This window comes from Hetaerina americana, unplaced genomic scaffold, assembly GCF_022747635.1.
Source record: "Hetaerina americana unplaced genomic scaffold, ioHetAmer1.1.p SCAF_121, whole genome shotgun sequence".
Taxonomy (NCBI): Eukaryota; Metazoa; Arthropoda; class Insecta; order Odonata; family Calopterygidae; genus Hetaerina; species Hetaerina americana.
Window position 1 is genome coordinate 370,001 of NW_027286304.1, and position 17,500 is coordinate 387,500.

At 40.3% G+C, this 17,500-nt stretch overlaps 1 protein-coding gene across 1 annotated transcript in view; it reads left to right on the forward strand.

Annotated features, from left to right (window-relative positions):
• LOC139685932 (microtubule-associated serine/threonine-protein kinase 3-like) overlaps positions 1-17,500 on the forward strand; it is a 62,978-nt gene that overhangs the window by 9,993 nt on the left and 35,485 nt on the right. Inside the window, exons 5-8 of the mRNA XM_071583068.1 lie at positions 1,931-1,997; positions 3,216-3,312; positions 9,028-9,194; positions 14,260-14,335. Of these exons, the coding sequence (XP_071439169.1) occupies positions 1,931-1,997; positions 3,216-3,312; positions 9,028-9,194; positions 14,260-14,335 (407 nt within the window). The remainder of the gene's footprint in view (positions 1-1,930; positions 1,998-3,215; positions 3,313-9,027; positions 9,195-14,259; positions 14,336-17,500) is intronic.

The following is a 17,500-nucleotide window of genomic DNA, read 5'->3' on the forward strand; positions in this document are numbered from 1 at the left end:
CGTATCTCGGTAGTGTTTTGGACCAACACGGTCAAAGTAGTAGGGACGTAAGGAGAAGAATTGCGCTAGGCAAAGAGGCTTTCACAAGGAGGAGGGAGTTGATGACGGGGACTTTGAGTAAGGATGTTAAGAAAAGACTCGTAAAAACTTTGATATGGAGCGTAGCTATGTACGGCGCGGAAACGTGGTCATTGAAGCAGGAGGATAGATGTAGACTGGAGGCTTTTGAAATGTGGGTGTGGAGAAGAATGGAGAAGGTGAAATGGACAGAGAAGAAAACAAATGAGGAAGTACTTGGTATGGTGGGCGAAGAGAGGGGTTTGTTGGGAGCAATCCTATGGAGGCAGGAAAAGTGGATGAAGGGGGTGTTGACCGGCAGTGGGATGTTGAAGACTGTGATAGAGGGTAGAATGTTGGGCAAAAGAGGAAAGGGAAGGAACAGGATAGGGATGTTGGACGGGATGAAGGGAGGAAGAAAGTACTCAGAGATGAAGAGGGACCTGATATAGAGTAGGATGATGGATTTTGTGTTTTGTTAGGAGTAATAAAATATTTGTTTGGTGGTTGTGTCAGTCCAAAAACCTACCTTAACCGGTAGATTACTTTAAAAAAAAAAAAAAAAAATCTATATTGTAAATGGGTACCTGAAGTAACTGAATTGTGGAGGAACACACCGGGGAAGACATGTAACAAATAAAGCCATTAAAATGCAACTGATGTAGAAATGGGAACGGTTAGTAACAGTTGTAACTCAAACGAAGTAACAGGTAGAGATGTTGAGTGACAAGGAACGCATATAATAAATAACGACATTAATCTGTTACTGAAATAGAAAGTGGAACGGGTAGTATTACTAACAGATATAACAAATTATCAATTGTTCCCGGCTCAACTTTTGGAAGTTCATGTATTTTGAATGAAGAATACAATGTGTCTTTCTGTCCAAGGACAGTGGTAAGATGCATTGTATTCGTAATTAACAGATATAGCATTCATAACTCAATACTAGTAACTTGTATATATGTAATAGATAGTTAGATAGACGTCTTTATTTTTAAATTGAGACCAAATGGTCCCTGTTTCCATGTGCCCATTATGTAATAGTTTCCAGTGTTTTTCCATGCACCCATTATGTAGAGAAGTAACAGAGAGCACATGTAACAAGTAACGGCATTAAAACGTAACTGATATAGAGATTGGAACGGATAGCTGTAGTAACAGATATAACATTTATAACTCAAAACAAGTACCAGATAGTTATTATAACAGATATAACTGTTATAGCTCAAAAGAAGTCACAGGTGTAGACGTGGAGTTACAGGTGGAGGGACAGAAAATATATGTTGAAAATGTGCTGGATTTGATATGAATTCATTTCATTTTTATCAAATTTCAATTGAAAATGAAATTTGAAAAAATTCCTTTTTAATTTCTTGTGATTAATAATGGGGAATATTCTGGATTAGTTAATTAGAGCCAATTATAAACGATGTTTGGAACGGGGACGGAACGAAAGTGGGGATAGTCGGAGAATGTTTAAATCGAAGCATTATAAATAACTCTCACTTAAAATTTTAATTTGTGTGATTGGAAACTTTGAAATAATGATCAGGTATTTAAGAATTGTATTTCTTCTAAGTTTCAAAGCAAATTAATTACGTTTTACAATTGTAATTTTGTATAATGTTTCAAATTTATTATAAAATCAATTGAAAATCATAAGTTATGGCTTTGAACAATCAGTTTTATTGGTAATAATTTGCACAAACAGGTGCAAATGGAAATTTTAATAATTTAAACCCTACATTTGAGATATACAACAGCCGCAATTGTTTTTTTTGCATCTATCAGAAAGTGATTAATATTAGATTTTAATATTTGTAATGATTAACCACCGATTCATTGTTTAAATAAACATTTTATATCACAGGAAGCCCACTTGACAGCCCCAAATTGTCGTCACCTTGTCAGCATTTTGCCTTTGCCCCGACGAAAAGGTGAGTTTTCGCACATTTTATTCTTTAGATGGTGGTAGTGTTGTTTGAATTACCGTGCCAATAAGGTTGAATCTCCTAATGCACGATGTACCTGTATGTCTAATAAATACTTGAACTGAGGTCATAAAAACTTTATTTTCCTTTAAATTTGGAGTCTACATCTTAGATTTTGTTGTTATTCCTTCTTCAAAGTAGTCTCTGTCAATTCGTAGCATGGCTATGCCTTCTTCTTATTATATACTCCAACTTCTTCATCATATATTCATTTCCACTGTTTTGTAATAAAGCACTCTCCCCATTGGAAATCTTCCTCCCTTAAAGGGAGTTCAGTTATGAGGCTTTTTCAGTTTACTATCGTTGCTTATTTGCTTTATTAATGTCTATCTTCAACACATCTTGTGCCCACTGATACAATTTCCCCAATAATCACATTTCATTGCATTTTATTGGGAATATAGGGAAAATTCACAAATAGGCGAGATCTATAGGAATATTAACCCTCTTAGTACGGCGGGGATTCCAGGGGTACTTAGTGAGAAGTGGGAAGGGTAATTTAAGAAAATGTATCACCTTAGGAAAAAAAGACATTATAAAGTTTATTATTTGTTTACATATCCATATGCAGTTTTTTTAAATTTAAAATAAAATATTGTAGTTGATAATGATGTAATACATTTACATCATCTGGAAAATAAATGTAATTATTACAGTATCATAAATTTGAAGAATATATTTTTTGGGCAATAATATTTAGATTTTTAGACCCAATACTAATATTTTTTTCAAACATTTTTCAATAAAACTGCGATATTTAAATATTATAAAGAATCAAAAAGACATGTAGAAAATATTATAAATAAATAAAGAAAAACCAGTGAATTGCAAATTTTTTTGTCAGCCTCTGCATTGTTCGATTTTGTTGAAAAGGTTGATCTCACTGAGTCAAATTGGGACTTTTCCCCATTTCCTTGAGACTGTGGCAATTTGTAACTAGCAGAATAGTTTATATCACACATATAATGTGTGATATAAACTATTTTTCATGAAATATTTCCCGATACTAAATATACAAACCTTTTAAGTTAAATGGCTAGGTTAGCCACTTCTGTGTGAATGGTTGAGTGGATTATTGTCTCATGAGAAATACACTTTAATACAATTTATTAATATACTGTTTTCTCATTTTGTGTGAGTAGTCTTTTTGACTCTAAAATGAAGGTGTGTTTGTTTATGCAGAGTTGATGGCCGGAGATGGTCGGTTGCGTCCCTACCGTCGTCTGGATATGGCACGACACCTGGCAGTTCAAATGTCTCGGTGAGTTCTAAACATTTTCATTTCCTTGTTCATTAACCATTATTATTTAATGTTTTTGATGAAGTTGCCAATGACTTAGAGTAAAATAATAGTTTAAACAATGGCTGAGTTGTTTTATTTTTATTTATTTATTTTAAAACATTATTAACGTACAGCTGTAGTGCTGGGGATCGAGATGGTGTGGGGGCTATCGTACTGGCTTCCCACCCAGAGGGCCCGGGTTCAAATCCCAGTGGCGGTGTTGAATATTTTTCAGAGGTATCTCGATCCCTACTTGAGGTTCTTTGTGGAGGGCACTTTGAGTGAGTACAATGTCCGTCGGATGGGACGTTAAACTGCAGACCCTTTGGCACCTTTCATTTACAGAGTAGGCTAATGCCGACACCGGGTTTCTCTCCACCCTTCATCCTTTCCCCATCCATCCCCTATGGCGCAAATGACCTCAGCTGTCGGTCGCCTCCCATAAATACTAGTACTAGCAGTAGTGCCAATTTACAGTGATAAATATAACAAATATGAAATAGGACAAAAGATAATAACAGCATAACAATGAACAGTGAGAACCGAAAGTGGACAGGGGGAAGAATTTAATTTGTTTAGAGGTGGGATGGGAGCTTGGGTGGTGGAATTGTTGCATGATCAATAGAAAGGATGGAGGGTGTGAGGGAGAGTGAATTTAGAAGGGAAGAGGGGTAAAATAAAGGTGTAGAGCTTGGTGAGAGATATCCTAGGAATAAGAGCTGAGATGGAGCAGGGAGTGGGTGCGGATTGGTCAAGAATGCGCATAGAATGAACAGGTTTTACAGCCACGCTCTGTGGTCAATCATGACAGAACATGTCAGGTGTGTATACTGTACCTACCAGCTGCATCCGCTGTCGATACAACCCTTATTTCATTTCAATTCGGAATAAATTTAGATGTATTGTTTGCCCATACGATTATAATGCTTGTCTGTGAAAGGTTCAAGATTATTTCATTTCAGGGAAAGAGAATGTACTGTACTTTAGGTCAAGGGAAAATTGATAAGTTTCTGATTAAAAATTAGGTGTAAACTCCAGCATTTTCATTCTCCAAAACTGACCCTGTAATTTCAAGGGGACGATATTAAGTTGTAATGGTAGAACTTGTGTGTGGAAATCCCTGTCGCCTTTTTCAATCCATGCTGCTTCCGGGGATTATCTTGGCTTTGGTGGTGAAATCGTTGCATGACATATAAAAAGGATGGACTGGGTGAGGGGGAGTGAGTTTAGAAGGGAGGAGAGGGGAAATAAAGGTATAGTTCTTGTTGAGAGATATCCTAGGAATAGGAGCAGAGATGGAGTAGGGAATGGGTGCGGGTGGATTGAGTTGGTATCCTGAAGTTGAAGAGAGAGAGAGAGCAGTTCAGGGCAGTCAATAGTCGAGTTTAGGGTGTTGTACAGGAGTTTAAAATCAGCCCCAAGTCTGGGGTTTTGTGTTCTAGAAATAGATAAAGAAGACAGAACAGCATTTTAAGGATCTAATGTATAAATGTAAGGACTCTGTGTTTGAATATTTTGGCAAAGAAGTTAGAGATGCAATCGAGGGATTTTAAGATTAGTTCCTGGGATGGGGTGGACCAAATTAGGGGAGCAATATGATATACAAGGTTCTCCCGCAGAGGGGAGAACTGAGAGGGAGCAGTTCAGGGCAGTCAAAAGTCTACTGAGATCTGACGGCGCACCTCCACCAAAGGAGGACAATTTCCAGTCGACTGCCATCCCAGACCTCGTCCTTCCTATATATCCATCCGACCGCCGAATGGGGGGCTGATCTGGCATAGGGAGGAAGGACGGTCCGGGACAGACGGTCGGCCGGATTACCAGCGGTGGAGATGTACCGCCAGGTCACAACTTGTGCCAGTTCTTTTATTATTCATAAATACAACATCTTTAGGTCGGGGTTTGCAAAAATCGCACCCCTTTCCCTTTAACATAGAATACATTGCAGCTTTATTATCAGTAAACATATTAATATTACAATTCTTCATGACAATTTGTGTTGCATGGGATAGCCCCATGAGCGCTGCGTATCCCTCGGCTTCCAAGATCGGCATGTTGTGGTCAAACGCCCAGATTTCCATGATGTCTTCGGAGGGGATTACCCAGGCTGCTTGGAAGGGTGTTGCATCCGTGAACACATCGATTGATACTGTCCAAGAATAGAAACCGCGCTAATAATGTTGATAATGTACTTGGCTCTTTGTAGCCTGCCCTTGGTCAATGAGAGCTCCTAAGTTTCAGTGTTAATATTCACCCCGAGGTATTTGATCTTTTGGGTTGGTTCTAGCACACTCTTTCTTTTGTTAATCTGGATACCCAAGTCATTTTCCAAGAAGTGAATAATCTGTTGAACCGGTTGTGGTGTGGTGAGGGGGAAGTACAGGGTTCGTCCAGAAAATAAGTGTACTGAGCTCAGGAAAAAAAATGTATTACACTTTTACATATCTTAAGCTAATATTCCTCAAAATAGGACCCTTGTGAGTCGATACACTTGTTCCAGCGGCGTTCCCATTCCTGGAACGCTCCCGCGAAGGCATCATCGGGAACCTCTCGAAGACACGTCGTCACGGCCTCTTTGACGGCGTCCAAAGTCCCGTATCGCGTTCCTTTCAAACTCCTCTTTATCTTCGGGAACAGAAAGAAGTCCGGTGGTGCCAAGTCCGGGCTGTAGGGCGGGTGCGGCAGCGTTGCCACGCCGTGCTTGGCCAAGAAGTCCGACACGACAAGCGCGGTGTGAGACGGCGCATTGTCGTGATGCAGCCGCCAGATGTTTTTGATCGCTGGCCGGACGCGGGCGACTCGTGCACTATTGTTTTTGGCTCATTACACTGCTCTGCTATCATCCGAACACTAAGACGACGATCAGAGTTCAGTACATCGCGAACTTTTCGCACATTTTCGTCGGTGAGTGTCGTTGATGGGCGTCCAGGCCGTGGTTCGTCGTCGACCTCTTCTCTGCCCTCCACGAACATCTTGTGCCACCGAAAGATCATGTTTCTGGACATGGCTGACTCCCCGTAAGCCTGGTTAATCTACCGACAGTTTCGGTAGACGATTTCCCAAGCTTCACCGCAAATTTGATGGAATAACGCTGCTCCAAAAACTTCGGCATCGCGTTCCGTGACGTGGGTCGAGCGTGGAGGTTCGCGTTAACAGAGCTCCTCACTACACCACAGCTCAGAGCCAACTGCCTTTTTCAGCGTCGCTTGCCAACCTACCCCCCTCCAATCGCAGCCAGTCAGAGCGGTGCTGGGCGTGCCCGGAGCGGCGGGAAAAAATCAGTACACTTATTTTCCGGACGAACCCTGTAGAACTGTAGAATAGTAGGGTGTTGTGGAGGAGTTTAAAATCAGGTTTAAATCTGCGGCTTTGGAGACTAGAAATGGATAAAGAAGATAGAACAGTATTTTGAGGATCTAATGTAGAAATATGGGACTCGGTGTTTGATTATTTTGGCAAAGAAGTGAGAGATGAAATCAAGGGAATTTAAGATTAGTTCCTGGGATGGGTTGGACCAAATTGGGGAGCAATATGATAATAATATGAGAAGGACAATTGTTCAGAAGTACGAATGGAGTGCTATTGGATCTTTAATTGTTATGAAACGGTAAAGAAGGCCTATTAGGGACATTGCTTTATTTTTACAGTCTCTATGTGGTCGGAGTACTTTATTTTATGATCAGTTAAAACGCCCAAGGTCTTTCATGGTTGTTACTCTATTTAAGGGAATGAAATGGTAGAACTTCTGTGTAAAAATCCCTGTCGTATTTGAATCCATGCCTCTTCCAGGAATTACCATTGCGTAGGGGATGGTCAACTGTTCCGTCCCCAGTCCTGGAGGCGGCATTCTCAGGTCGAAGTGATCTACATTGCAATTTGGCCACTGTATATAGGAGACGCTGTCTAGCCGGGAGCTCTCTGATTGGCTCTTTCTTGGCGGCCAATGGGAATCACCCTTTTCCATGTGGAAGTCAGGGTCTAGCCATCCTCGGGGTTGAAATTGTTTGTGTTCTTCTCTTGTTAGTCTCGGTAAATAAAATATTAGGATATTTGTCAGTTTATTAATTAAATATGAGTCGTTCAAGTATAAGGAATTTGAAGATTTGAATCTTATCACATGTTTATGACAGAAATATTTATTCTTTAATATAAGTTCCTAATACTTTATACTATAGTTCAAGTAAGTAGGCGTTCTTTTTTTTAAACCTATGAAGGTGGTTCAATAAGTACCCGTGTTAGAAATGAAGAAATCATTTTTTCAAAGACATTTTTTTCATTTTTCAACATAGTCCCCTTTTAGAAAGATACACTTCTCCCAACGTTCAGACCATTTTTATAACCCCTCCAAAAAAATAGGATTTGTCGAACTCTCTCCAAAATACGACTCTGTCTCTCGGCGATAACCTCATCGTTTAAGCTTAAATTTTTTCCCGCGAGCCATTTCTTCATGTTAGGGAATAAGAAAAAGTCGCAGGCAGCCAGATCGGGTGAATACGGGGGGGTGCTACAGCAATTCATACCGTAGTTCATGTAGTTTGGTGGTGACAACTCCGGGATCAGCTTGTTGTCCACCGTGAGCAATCGCGGCACCCATCATGGGCCGACAATTATGTCATTTAGCCAACTTATCATGTAATAAAATATTAATTGCCGTTCCGGTTGACACACCCACCACGGCATCTGCTACTTCGCACACTTTCGTTCATCGATCAGCGAGGAATCATGGCGTGGACTTTACGAATGATTTCCGGAATGGTAACCACGTCTGCCGTCTGGCGTCCTGGTCGCTCCTCATCAAAAACAGATGTTCGCCCACGTTTAAATTCGTTGAACCAATATCTAACTGTGGTCATAGATGGTGTGAAGTGTCCCCATCCAACAGCATCCAACTTTGCTTTCATCTCCCGGCATTTCTTCCCATCCAAAAACAAAACAAAAAGTGAATCACCGAACAATAATGCTCTTTTTTCAATTTAGCGAAAATCACGAAACACGTCTTACACTCGTCCAAAAAATTTGTTCCACCGTCGTTTGATAGAGTAGTAGTAATATTTAGGGAAGGTTACCGACAGCTGAGGTCATTTGCGCCATAGGGGATGGACACGAAAGGATGGAGAGAAGGGTGGAGAGAAACCTGGCGTCGGCATTAGCCTACTCTGAACGAAAGGCACCAAGGGGTCCGCAGCTTAACGTCCCTTCCGACGGACGGCGTACTCTCTCAAAGTGCCCTCCACAAAGCACCTCAAGTAGGGATTGAGATACCTCTGAAAAATAGTCAACACCACCAGGATTTGAACCTGGGCCCTCTGGGTGGGAAGCCAGTACGTTAGCCCCCGCGCCATCTCAATCCCCTCGTTTGATAGATGGCAGCACACGATGATAACATAAACTTCTCTCAGGAATGCCCTTTGTTGTCAAACACGGGTACTTAATGAACCGCCCTCGTATCATTGGACCTCACGTGAAATGCCTTCTACTTAAATGGCATGTGTGTGGTTTTCTAAGCTAGGAATCGGGAGGTATGGGTAGCTATTAATCGTAAAAGAATGTTTGTTTTTGTTTAAATGACTCTTTTATTTATTTATCCAGCTTCTTCAAGTGGAATTGGGGGTTTGAAATCTATTAATTCCTACAGGATAATTCGTATTTTGCTCCGCCAAAGGTTTCTATTTGATAAATTTCCTCCCTTTGCAGTCACAGTGTTCCAGCCAGGAGCAACTCCATCAGCTGCCGAACATCCCAACGTTTGAGGAATTGCGGTTGCTGTCACGGCATTTCTCATCAAACGAAAGCAATCCGGGTTTGGAAGAGGAAAGTGGGGCTCGGTCGCCTCTCCACCGACCCAGATCTCGAAGTTTGAGGTATTTCCACATATTAACTCGGCCGTTGCATGTAACGTATTTATTTAAAAAGGTTTGATTATTACTAAGAAATAATCGAGATGGGTGCTTAACTTGTAAGTTATAACTAATGAGTATATTGCAGGAAATAGGAATAGATTGAAGGGATGGGAGGCTAATCCGCAATCTCTACATGTCTCAGATTGCTATTTATTAACCCTCTTAGTGCGGTCGGGTTTTCCAGGGGTACTTAGTGAGAAGTACGAAGGGTAATTTAAGAAAATGTATCACCTTAGGAAAAAAACATTATGAAGTTATTTGTTTAGTTATCCATATGCAGTTTTTTATTTTAAAATGAAATATTGTAGTCAATAATGTTGTAATACATTTACATCATCTGAAATATAAATGTAATTATTACAGTTTTATAAATTTTGAAGAATACTACCTTGATCAAAAAGTTCCCGGAATAACCACTGTGTGGCGCTCCCATCGTTCCGATTTGAGTTCTGTTTTTTTTGTTAAATTGGTACATCTGTTGTTGATATTCCCTTTAAATCTTAGTGTCATAACTTGACATTTGCAAAAGTTACGTTGCCAAGAGTACATCTATCTCTGTGTGTGTTGGCGATTTTTTACAATTTCAGAAATGGATTTAAATTTGCAACAACGAACTTGTATTAAATTTTGCGTAAAAAACGGATTTAGTGGCGCACGGACGTTGGAAATGTTGGAAAAGTGTTTCGGCAACGATTCTCTAAAAAAAACGGTCGTTTACCAGTGGCACGAGCGGTTCAGAAGTGGTCGTGAGTCAATCGAAGATGATGAACGCAGTGGCAGACCATCGACATCGAAAGTCGGTGAAAAAATTGATAAAGTAAAAGAAATGTTGGTCAATAACCGCAATTAACCATCAGAGAAATAGCGGAGGACTTGAACATTGCCTATGGATCCGCCCAAGACATTGTGGTTAATGATTTGGGTTTCCGTCGTGTAGCAGCAAAGTTGGTTCCAAAAGACCTCAATTTCATGCAAAAAAGAGACCGTGTTGACGTCGCAAAAGACATGATTTGCGAGGCTGAATCCGATCCCACATTCATCAAAAGGATCATTACTGGAGACGAGACGTGGGTTTATGAGTACGACACGCAATCCAGACATCAGGCAAGTGAATGGCGTTCACCAAATGAGCCGAGACCAAAAAAACCATGTCGTTTTCAGTCAAAAAAGAAGGCAATGCTAACGGTTTTCATGGATTACAACGGTGTAGTGCATCATGAATTTTTGCCAGAAGGCCAGACAGTAAACAAAGAGTATTATTTGGGCGTTATGAGACGTTTGCGTGAAGCAATTCGCCGAAAGAGACCAGAAATGTGGGCAGAAAACTCGTGGATTTTGCACCATGATAACGCACCGTCGCACAGTGCTATCATTATTCGTAATTTTTTGACGAAAAATGCAACAAATACCATCCAACAGCCACCTAATTCACCTGATTTGGCTCCCTGTGACTTCTTTCTGTTCAATCGAGTTAAAAAACCATTACGGGGAACGCGTTTTAGCAGCCGAGAGGAAGTAATGGAAAAATCGCAGGAAGCACTGATGGACATACCGAAAACCGACCGTAACTTTTGCAAATGTCAAGTTATGACACTAAGATTTAAAGGGAATATCAACAACAGATGTACCAATTTAACAAAAAAAACAGAACTCAAATCGGAACGATGAGAGCGCCACACGGTGGTTATTCCGGGAACTTTTTGATCAAGGTAGTATATTTCTTGTTTTTCAATAATATTTCAATTTTTTTGACCCATTACTAATATATTTTTTTTAAACATTTTTCAAAAAAACTACCATATTTAAATAAAAGAAAGAATCAAAAAGACATTTAGAAAAAATTTATAAATAAATAAAGAAAAACCAATGAATTGCAAATTTTTTTGTCAGCCTCTGCATAGTTCGATTTTGTTGAAAAAGGCTGATCTCACTGAGTCAAATTTTGGGACTTTTCCCCTTTCCTTGAGACTGCGGCAATGTGCTTAGAATCTAAAGGCAGAAAAAAATGAAGTTCTAACTCGCAGAGAACTACTGACAATGTGTTTTCCATTACACAGGGCGCAAATGATTGGATAGGATGGATGGCAAGAGAAACCAAAATGATTACAAAGCAGTGCTCTCATTTCCACCGTATCAATAGAGTCTGAATAAGCAGTTATATATCAACACCACCACACCATAACACATTCAAGAGATTACAGATGAACACAGATTAGTAGCCTTTCAATGGCTTTTCATAGTGGAAAGACCACTCAGAAAAAAAACGAGCAGACAATTAGTTTGACCTTCCGGACATGTACAAAACTAAATGTAAAACTATGATAAGAATTATAATTTTTGAAAAGCATTTAAAATTGCTAATAAAAAATTAAAAAATGTGTTATATAATTGTTTGGAATTCACCCTATCGATAGCACAAAAACCAAGCTTTAGTTTGTCAGTCAGCCAAGGGGTTGCAAGCTTTGCTGAGTGTATTGGAAATGCAGTGCAAATGGTATGGGATGAGAATCAGTATTAATAAAACAAAGGTTATGCGATTTTCTAGAAAGAAAAAGGCTAAGCTAAACATTAAAATAGGAGGGCAAAAACTAGAGCAGGTAGAACAGTTTACGTGTCTCGGAAGTGTTTTGGACCAACATGGTCAAAGTAGTAGGGACGTAAGGAGAAGAATTGTGCTAGGCAAGGCTAGGCAAAGAGGCTTTCACAAGGAGGAGGGAGTTGATGATGGGGACGTTGAGTAAGGATGTTAAGAAAAGACTCGTAAAAACTTTGACATGGAGCGTAGCTATGTACGGCTATGGAAACGTGGTCATTGAAGCAGGAGGATAGACGTAGATTGAAGGCTTTTGAAATGTGGGTGTGTGGAGAAGAATGGAGAAGGTGAAATGGACCGAAAGAAGGAAAACAAATGAGGAAGTACTTGGTATGGTGGGCGAAGAGAGGGGTTTGTTGGGAGATATTACTAAGGAGGAGGCAGGAAAAGTGGATGAAGGGGGTATTGATTGGCAATAGTGGGATGTTGAAGAAGACTGTGATAGAGAGGAGAATGTTAGGCAAACGAGGAAAGGGAAGGAACAGGATAGGGAAGTCTTAGATAGGGGATGAAGGGAGGAAGGAAGTACTGAAGAGATTAAGAGGGACCTGATGTAGAGTATGTTGTTGGATTTTGTGTTTAGCTAGGAGTCACAAAATATTTATTTGGTAGCTGTGTCCATCCAAAAACCTTACTTAACTGTTAGATTACCTAATAATAAATCCATACACTAATGGATGGAAACAACCAATGTATTCATGATATCATAATTGCTTGTGGCTGTGTCTACAGTAAGGATACCGAGGATTAGGAAGAGTGGACTTTGGAGAGTTAACTCTGTGATGTGCCTGAAGAGACTTAACATGAATGCACTTAATTCAATTAATTGTGATTCAGGTAATGAATTTCTTGGATTTGAATGATCTACCTATCCTATATTAATGCGTACGTGTATATAATACAACCTACTATCCGTGTAGGTGAAGTACTATGCATTAGAATATAGTATTACTATCTATTAGAATAAATGAAGTGTAGAAATTATATGTATCTTCATTTTCTCATGGATTTATGAGTTGAAATAACTGTAGAAGTTGCAGATCTGTGTAGAATAGAATGCAGTTAGAAAGGCATGCTTCCAGATTAATTTATTTTGGCCAGACTCTTCTTTAAATTGTGTACAGAGGTGTGTAAGTGTTCGGATTTTTTCAATATTCATTTTGCATAATGTGTAGAGATAATCTGTGCATTATTGATGGGAAAATACGGTAATAAAATGCTGAATAAATGAATAGCACCCACATGAATCCTTGCAAATTAAGTGTAGTTGTATAAAAGTGTGTTTGCCGTAGTTTATCAACTGATGTGTGAAGAGAAACTGATGCTATTCCTTGCGGTTCAATGCGTAAACATTATGAAAGAATGAATAACTGATCATAGCACTTTTCCACCTGATAAAATTTTATTTTACGACCGGGTTTTGTTGTATTATATCATCAGACAACAAAATGATGCAATACATTGAAACCCAGTCGTGAAATTAAAATTTTATCAAGTGGAAAAGTGCTACGGTCAGTTATTAATTATGTTCGACTCCCATCGCATCACGTCTGAAGCTACTCAATTATGAAGGAAGTGTTTTTAAATGCTCCATTGTTCCAATGCTCCAATCAATACGCTGTGAGCCACCAAAAAGGTGTGTGGCAGGGGGTGCAGCACCAGGAGGAAAGGGTAAGGGATGAGGGGGTTAGGGTTTTTCAAATGGATGGGGAAAGGTAAGGGGAACCTGCAAAAAAAATATATATATATAATCGTATAACCATGCGCAGTCGCTACCTTGTAATTAGGTTAATACTTATTATTATGTCGAGCCGGCTCCTGGGGGATTTCGATTAGAAGCATTCTGGTCTCTTATTGTTCTTGGAAGCAATGACCATTTATACCTGTTAGTCTTGTAGTCTATCTCTTAATTCTTATATTAGCGGTCCCTCCGCCCGTAATACATTGGGGTTCAAATTATGTCCTTGATGTCGGAAAAGGACCCAATTTCTAAATGTTTTTAATAAGTTTAATCTATATTGTAAACGTTGCTGTGTAAAGGGAATTCCAGCCTAAATTTCCTAGCAAAGTAGTTACTCTACTGCTTTGGTCATAACAATTTTTGTGACAAACCCACCTCTCCCCTCCGCTGAACTTGATCTAATGCTGAAATCAAATTTATCTCTTGAGGATCCCATACATACTGGCAGCATAATATACTCTAGGTGGGGCCTGACTCAGGGCAAGAGTAAGCATCGTTCCTTCCCTTTTTCGTTGCGTATACCCAGTACTCTTTGTACAAATCCCGATTTATTATCAGCACGACCTCATATTTCTCGTGTGTGCTTTCCCCGGGACAGATCGTGAGTAATTGTTGCATTGAGTAATTGTTGCAATGAAGTACTGAATGGACGTTAGGATATGAATGATATGTCTCTCTTTGTGACTTTTCAGTTGCCCGATTCGGTCTCCTGTCATCGATAAAGAAATTGTTATGATGAATACGCTTTACAAGGAACGTTTTCCCAAGGTAAGTAATTAGCTGTAAGTGTTTTAATAATAATAATTAAGGGGTATATCAGATAATGAGTCGCAGGCGTACACAAGGGGAGCGGAGGAGAACTATTACAAACATTTCATTGGGAAAGCTTTGTGCAAAATCTAGCGTTTTGAGTCCCAACTTTGCTCCCAGTTGCTCTCATCTGTTTGGGCCGCTAAATAAATATTTTGGGTCTCTGTAGAGGTCACTCTTTGGCTCAAATGACAAACAAAAGACTTCTCTCGGCTATTGTGGTGCGGAGATTAAATGAGTGTCTTAATAGACATGGTGGATACAAGATCTGTTCAAAAAAAGATGAGAAGTCCTTTCCAAATTTCAGAAATTCACTTTAAATGTTATTGCCTCCATTCAGTTCTGCTAGTTGTTTATCGACTTACCCTCGTGTACGATGGGGGGACCCAAAAATAACTTGAATGTTGTTATAGATTCTTTATTTCTCAATATATTTACATTAAATTAAGTTCACCTCTGAAGTATTCCCCAATGACCACAACGCACTTCTCCAAACACTGCTTCCGTTGTTCAAAACATTTCTGAAATTCATTTAATGGGATGTCCTTTTAGGGCTTCTAGCGATTTTTGTTTTACCTCATCCTCCACAGTGTCAAAATGCTTTCCTTTCATGTCTCTTTTTAGTCTGGAGAACGAAAAGAAGTCACAGGAAGCTTTCCTTTCATGTCCCTTTTTTTGAGTATGGGAAAGAAATAGAAGTCACAGGAAGCTTTCCTTTCATGTCCCTTTTTGAGTCTGGGGAACGAAAAGAAGTCTCAGGATGCTTTCCTTTGATGTCTCTTTTTTGAGTCTTGGGAATGAAAAGAAGTCACAGGACGCTATCCTTTCATGTCCCTTTTGAGTCTGGGGAACGAAAAGAAGTCACAGGATGCTTTCCTTTGATGTCCCTCTTGAGTCTGGGGAACGAGAAGAAGTCACAGGACGCTTTCCTTTCATGTCCCTTTGAGTCTGGGGAATGAAAAAGAAGTCACAGGACGCTTTCCTTTCATGTCCCTCTTGAGTCTGGGGAACGAAAAGAAGTCACAGGACACTTTCCTTTTCTGTCCCTTTTGAGTCTGGGGAATGAAAAGAAGTCACAGGATGCTTTCCTTTGATGTCCCTCGTGAGTCTGGGGAACGAAAAGAAGTCACAGGACGCTTTCCTTTCATGTCCCTTTGAGTCTGGGGAATGAAAAAAAAGTCACAGGAAGCTTGCCTTTCATGTCCCTTTTGAGTCTGGGGAACGAAAAGAAGTCACAGGACGCTTTCCTTTCATGTCCCTCTTGAGTCTGGGGAACGAAAAGAAGTCACAGGATGCTTTCCTTTGATGTCCCTCTTGAGTCTGGGGAACGAAAAGAAGTCACAGGACACTTTCCTTTTCTGTCCCTTTTGAGTATGGGGAATGAAAAGAAGTCACAGGACGCTTTCCTTTCATGTCCCTTTAGAGTATGGGGAACGAAAAGAAGTCACAGGACGCTTTCCTTTCATGTCCCATTTAAGTCTGGGGAACAAAAAGAAGTCACGGGACGCTTTCCTTACATGTCCCTTCTTAAGTATGGGGAACAAAAAGAAGTCACAGAATCTTTCCTTTCATGTCCCTTTTGAGTCTGGGGAACAAAAAGAAGTCACAGGGAGCTTTTAATCCCATGAGTAGGAAGGGTGGACAATTGATGTCGTGCCGTTTATTGTCAAGAACTGCATCACGGAGAGGGTGGTATGAGCCAGCGCGTTGTCATGATGGAAGAACCAGTTGCCTCTGTGCCAAAGATCTGCTCTTTTCTTCGGGATACTCACACTCAATCTATTCAAAACCTCCAGGTAAAACTTCTGGTGAACAGTTTGACCCCGGGGGAAGGAACGCCGAGCATACAATACCTCTGCAATCGAAGAAACAAATTAGCTTTGTCTTGATTTTTGATTTCACTTGGCGAGCATTTTTTGGACGAGGAGAGCCAGCTGTCTTCCTTTGGCTTGATTGCTGCTTTGTTTCAGGATTATATCCATAGCAACATGATTCATCACCAGTAATCACCTTGGAAATAAAATCAGGGTCCTCTTCGAGCTGATTTGGAAGCTCAAAACATGCCTGGACTTCACTTTCCCTTTGCTCGTTAGCGAGATGGCGAGGGACGAATTTGGCTGCAACCCTTTTCATATGCAAATCTTCAGAATAGAATCTACTGAGTTGAGCTCCATGACACTCCAGACATCTCACAGAGTTGATCAATGGTTCTGCGATGGTCTTCACGATTGAGGGCATTGATTTTGGTGAACGTTTTCGTCAGTTCTTGATGTTAGGAAGGGTGGCCTGAACGGGGTTGGCAAATTCCATTTCGGAGCGTTTCCATTGAATATTGTGTGATTTAACCTCAGGAAAAGTGCGTTTATGAAATATTACAATGATTAAAAAAGGCATTCGGTAGTGAATCTACGGTGTATTTGTTGGTACAGACGCTTCTACTCTGGGCAAACCACTGGACCGATGTAGAACCGAGAAGTAGACAAGCGTAGACTTAAAGAAATGGTGCTCACGTCAGCATTGTGAATGATTGAGTGCATGCGAACCGTGGGTTATCTGTCAGGGAGATTGCCAATGAAGTTGTGACATTAGTTTTGGGCTGTTTTTCATCTTTTTAGCGGAGATTTTGGGTGTGCACACATCATTGATGGAAGCAGAGTTCGACGTTGTATTTTTTGTTTGAAAGTAAACCTGTTAAGATACAAGGATTGTTTGGAAAAAAGACAAGACTGGTTGAAGGGTGGCCTGAACTGGGTTGGCAATTTCAGTTGACATTTCACCATTTTTTAAATGTGTAAAGCACTCGCAGACTCTGGTTTTGCTAACGGCAGCTTCCCCATAAGTAGTCTTGATCATTACAATAGTTTCCGTGGCTGATTTACCCAACGGGAAACAAAATTTCACCGCTGTCCGTTGCTCTTGATAATTCGCCATCACGTTTTCCGCCGAAATGAAGAAAGTTGTCTCACTGAAACAGCTCTCATGGACGGACCGATCCAGTTACAGCAACGGTGCTGTGCATACTGATGTAAGAGGCATGAGCCTGACGTATGACTGGCCGAACAAAGGCTGCCCCCACTCTAACTCCCCACCGCAGCTAATTCCCGTTACTTTTGGGTGTCCCTC